This window comes from Etheostoma spectabile, chromosome 18, assembly GCF_008692095.1.
Source record: "Etheostoma spectabile isolate EspeVRDwgs_2016 chromosome 18, UIUC_Espe_1.0, whole genome shotgun sequence".
Classification (NCBI taxonomy): Eukaryota; Metazoa; Chordata; class Actinopteri; order Perciformes; family Percidae; genus Etheostoma; species Etheostoma spectabile.
In genome coordinates, this window is record NC_045750.1 from 15,618,694 (window position 1) to 15,623,449 (window position 4,756).

Below are 4,756 nucleotides of genomic sequence, written 5' to 3' on the forward strand. Positions count from 1 at the left end.
GGTGTCCTTAAAGGTTGGATTTTACCTCATTTTTTAATTAAGGCATTGAGAAAAATTTCCAAAACATGATTTTTCTATTCCTTTTTTTATTCCAACTTAAGCATGGGCATGTAAACTTATGAGCACCACTGTATGTCTTTGTGGCTATTCCCTCGTTCTTCCTGCATGCAGTGAATCCCTGTGATAATGTGACATATTTATTTATCTCTCCTTCTCTCTCTGATGTTTCACATGATCAGTGTTCTTTCTTTCCATACCTCTCCACAAACACCCCTCCTTTTCTTTCTTGTGCCCGCGTCCCTCTCTTCTCTTCGTCCTATCTATCTAATGATCATGGTGTTATCTTCCTCCCAATGATCGCCTTCCTTCTGCCTCTTTCTCTATCTAACAATTGTTTTTATTTGATCTTGCTCCTTCTCTTTCTCTCTCACACAGTATTCCTCCCACTCTCTGCCCCCACTACATTTTTTTCCATCCCTATTTCTATATTTCTGACCATCAATACCCGCACACCAGGCTTATGTTGCCGTATGTGTGTTCATTTGATCATGTAATGTATCTGAGTTAAAGCGACGTTAGATCTTGTTGAAAGGGTTTTTCTTTTTCCTTGAAAAATAACTAGAATTTCTCTTTTTGTTCCTTTACAGTTAGCTTCTGTCTGATGATACCTAGAAAGTGTTTAACAACGAAGCTCATGGTTTTCATCACTAACTGTCTCTCTTGTCTCCTCCCTCTGTTCTCTCTCTCCATGAACTGAAGTTTCTGATGGTAGGTGTTTCTCTTTGCTTCTCCCTTACTAACAGTCCCAGCCAGTTGAGAAAAATTGTGGATTGATGTTAGAAGCACGTCACAGAAATATTGAATAGTTAGCAGTGCTAATTTTAACATAGATCCTGAAAAAAAAGCCTAAACAAATAACCCCATTTCCCAGGCTCAAAAAAAAAAACTTTCTCATGATCTTTTATCTGGGTGGACAGGACTCATATATTATGTTTGGTATCTTGACAAACATCTCATAAGCTTAGGCATTCAAGTTCATTGTTGAACTAAGCTCAGTTTAGCGTATATAGTCTCCCCCCCCCATAATGACAGTCCCACGTAATAGACTGTACAGTAAAAGGAGCAGCTTTAGCCTCTACGGCTAATTTTCACCTGTAGTCCCCGGCCAGCTGACAATAGGCATCCTAAAATACAATAGTATAATGGTTAACAAATTTAAAAACACATGACATTACTTCTATGATGACCAAGGCCAAAGCAAAAATGATTAAAGTATACTGTACAAACAAAAAAGCAAGCACAGATGATGGCAAGGGCATAAAAGCAAACTTTGGAAATAATAGTTCACATACTAGCTTATAAACTTTAAACTTAAAAGTCAATGGAAGGAGTTTGCTGAATCATCCCAGAGGTGGCACTTTTGACACTTTAAGGACTTCCCATCCGTGTTGGCTTATAAATGTTGTGTATCAAAGGTCCATATCCTAGACTTTCCGGAGCTTTCATTACGCAGACCTGATCAGCAGATGAAGACCATGTAATATTGTTAAAAGCTCCAGGACAATTTACTGAATTCCATGTGTGGATAAAAGTGTATGTGTGGCTTAAAAGCTCCAGAAAAAGCAAATCAAGTGGACCTTGAGTGGTCATGGCAAGTCATAAGCTTTGATTTTAATTTAATTGGTGTACATGATAATCTAACTTGCTATACACGTTAAACAAGAATTTACATTTTGTGGAATTAAATGAAAAAAATTAAAAAAAGAAAGTTGATGTTTCCTGAACAGCTACCAATATTAATTTAAAGGTGCCCTGTGGAGTTTTGTTAGTTAAAACAAATTTCCCCCCAACATTTTTAAACTGTTTACATGTCACACGTTTGCTTGGTAGCAGTATCCTTCTTCCCTGCCTTGTTGGCGTGCTGCTCAGTTTCTTGGCGTGTAACCGCCCCCACTTGATGATCAGTGGAGGCGTGTGAAGCCGTCCGCAGGGTGGTGTATCACGAAACCCCCCCGTGCCCTTGTGCGAGTGGAGATGGTGACAACTAAAAAGGGACCTACTCTTAAAACATTGCTCCATAGTGCTGCTAGTAGTCAACAAATGCACAGGGTACCTTTAAAAACACAAGGTGCAGATGAACAGGAGGGATTCGTCTCGATGTTGCAGTTACTGGAGGACTTGTCCAACACCACCTGTCCGAGCCTGTTGATGCTTAGCAGAACACAATGACTGAGGATACAGTTGTGTGCTTTGTGAGGCTGTTACACTTCTGTGTTTTGGAAATGTTGGCTCATTAATAACAAGAGAAGTGTCTTATTTATCACTGATGGAGTTAGTTCAAGTTTCCAATCTATTTAAAACCATAATCCAAACCAGACTGGTATTGTTTGACACTTTGGGGGAAGCTGGGGGGGGGGTAAGGGGTTGCCAGCCAATGATTGAGCATTAGCTCTTACTGCTCCAGCCAAGCTCCTGTTAGCTAGTTGGCATCCTCTTTGCTTTCATTTCTCTCAATTAAATGAAATGGAGAAAGGCAATTATTGTCAAAAGTTCAAAATTGTTTAGTAATTACATGTAGCGCCTTAAAACCCTCCTCACTGGGTCCAAAAAAGCCAGATGAAAGATTTAACAATCATGTCTACAAGCATCCAAAAGTGTGTCTCTTTTCTTCCTCAGGCTATAGAGACCAGGGTCTTCCTCAGGATGTCTGAGAGAAGTTGCCTTTATGTTTGCTGATGGAGCACATGGACAGCGGCTGCCCGTGGCCTTTGTCTTTGTCTTTGTGATGACCTGTGGCTGTTTGTCTTTCAAATGCCGGACCAAAGAGAAAAGCAGAGACGTTCGAATAAATCAGCCACGCGTGAAAAATAAAGAAGGAAAGAATCAGCTGACTGCTTCTGGTTGCACCCTGCTGATTGGTTGAGACCACATTTACATTTAAGTTTAAGGACAAGGACAAAGAGACAAAAAATCTGTACAGTCACAAGAAAAACCGTGTTGTTGAGTAATTATAAGAGTGTTTTTTTTAAGTCTGTCTTTTGATCTTTTTTTATTTGATCTTTTTGATAAAAACCATGAATCTGTGAAAAACCAGACTAAATGTTTCCTACATGCCACGGTGGAGAAAAGGTAAAAGAAAGGAAGATATGTTGGCATGACTGTGTTTAGAAAAACTTGTGAACTTTATTTCTGTATTTTTGCATACCTAACAGTTTTTTCCTATTAGCTGCAGGTGCAGCAGTTTATTTCGGGCTTAGTGACACCACGTCGCTGCTCTGAGGAGACACTGTAGGGTTCTTCGCTAAGATGTGAATTTGTTTCACTTCAATCAACTCTCACAATAAAACATGTTCCATCTTCTGTAAGGTGTTACCGTTCACACACTATATCTGACAATAACTGAGCACTTACTTTTTTTTTTTTTTTTAATCATTTAAGCCATGAATGTGGAGCAAAAACGTGTCTTTCACTGGAGCATGTGATCAAACAGTAAATGGATCCGATACTCAGTAGGTTGGAACTTAATTGGGATAATGAATCAGCCTATAGTTATTGTAGCTACAATATTTTCCTTTCAGGCGATGTTTTTTCTGTAATAGCAACATCTTTAACATGCTGACTCTCACTGCTGGTCATAAGATGTGTAAATCAGTGTCAGAGGGATATTACTCATTATCAAATCACCTTTATGCCACTCTGGAAGCACATTCATCACCCTGTCTGCTCCTTATGGACAAGATACTGTTACTGGGATTGTATTACACTTTGTGTCTGACGCCCGATTGGTCAATGAGGATCATACATCCATGTAAAGTCCAAACTACACAAAGCAGATTAGATGAATATTAAAATCAGAAATATTTAGGTGTGTACAATGTGTACATATTAATGTGTACGTGAGATATCGGAAATGGAGGTAGGAGGTTGGAGAATGTATGATATGGCCTCAGTAGAACTGTGTATAAATGTGTGTGGTGTGGGAAGGTGTGTGGGTCTTGAGTAAAGATTGATAATTCTATTATGTACACGACTCTTATAAATATAAATATTTAACACAACTTGCCTTGGAACTATCGATCCACACAAAGCCATTGCCATGATGCCACGTCAGCTGTCTTATTCATTGTATCATTGGCTCACTTCCCTGCAAAATATCAAGTCAAAATATAGTAATGTATCAAGTCAAAGAGCCTTTAAAAAAAACAATAAAACCAGCTTAGCTTCACAAGCAACACTAAAGGAAAATGGGGCACTAATGGAAATCCCTGTTTGAAGGACGCTCAGTTACTGCTAAACTCTAAATCATGCTACTTAAAGTACAACTCTGATAATATGGGACGGATTCAGCAAATGATGAATTCATGACATTTATTCTACTGAAATTAAACTTCTTATTCTCTGATTTTTTGTGATCCCTGTAGGTTTTTAATATCTTCATTATCTTACCCAAATGCCTTTTCTTTAGTTCTGTTGTATTTGGGATGACAACACCAATGTTTTTCTGTGTTTATGTTGTACAGTGTATGTATGTGGGACAGATTGGGATGATGTCTGTAATGGTGATGGTATTGTTTGGGAATTTACTAATCTGAGTCATTGTTATTTGGACACTTTACTATTATAATGTTGTACTAGAGATATTGTAGAACGAACATACTGCCATGTACAGTTTTTTTATGCATGCATGCTTTGGTGTCAAGTCACTGTAACACACACACACACACACACACACACACACACACACACACACACACAC

At 38.6% G+C, this 4,756-nt stretch overlaps 1 protein-coding gene across 2 annotated transcripts in view; it reads left to right on the forward strand.

Annotated features, from left to right (window-relative positions):
- The window catches only part of stum (stum, mechanosensory transduction mediator homolog), a 16,478-nt gene that overhangs the window by 11,566 nt on the left and 156 nt on the right, over positions 1-4,756 (forward strand). For both annotated transcript variants that reach the window (XM_032543504.1, XM_032543505.1), the window contains 2 exons: positions 760-768; positions 2,677-4,756. The exon at positions 2,677-4,756 is cut by the window's right edge and continues 156 nt beyond it. In XM_032543504.1, the coding sequence (XP_032399395.1) occupies positions 760-768; positions 2,677-2,711 (44 nt within the window). In that variant the 3' untranslated portion in view covers positions 2,712-4,756. The remainder of the gene's footprint in view (positions 1-759; positions 769-2,676) is intronic.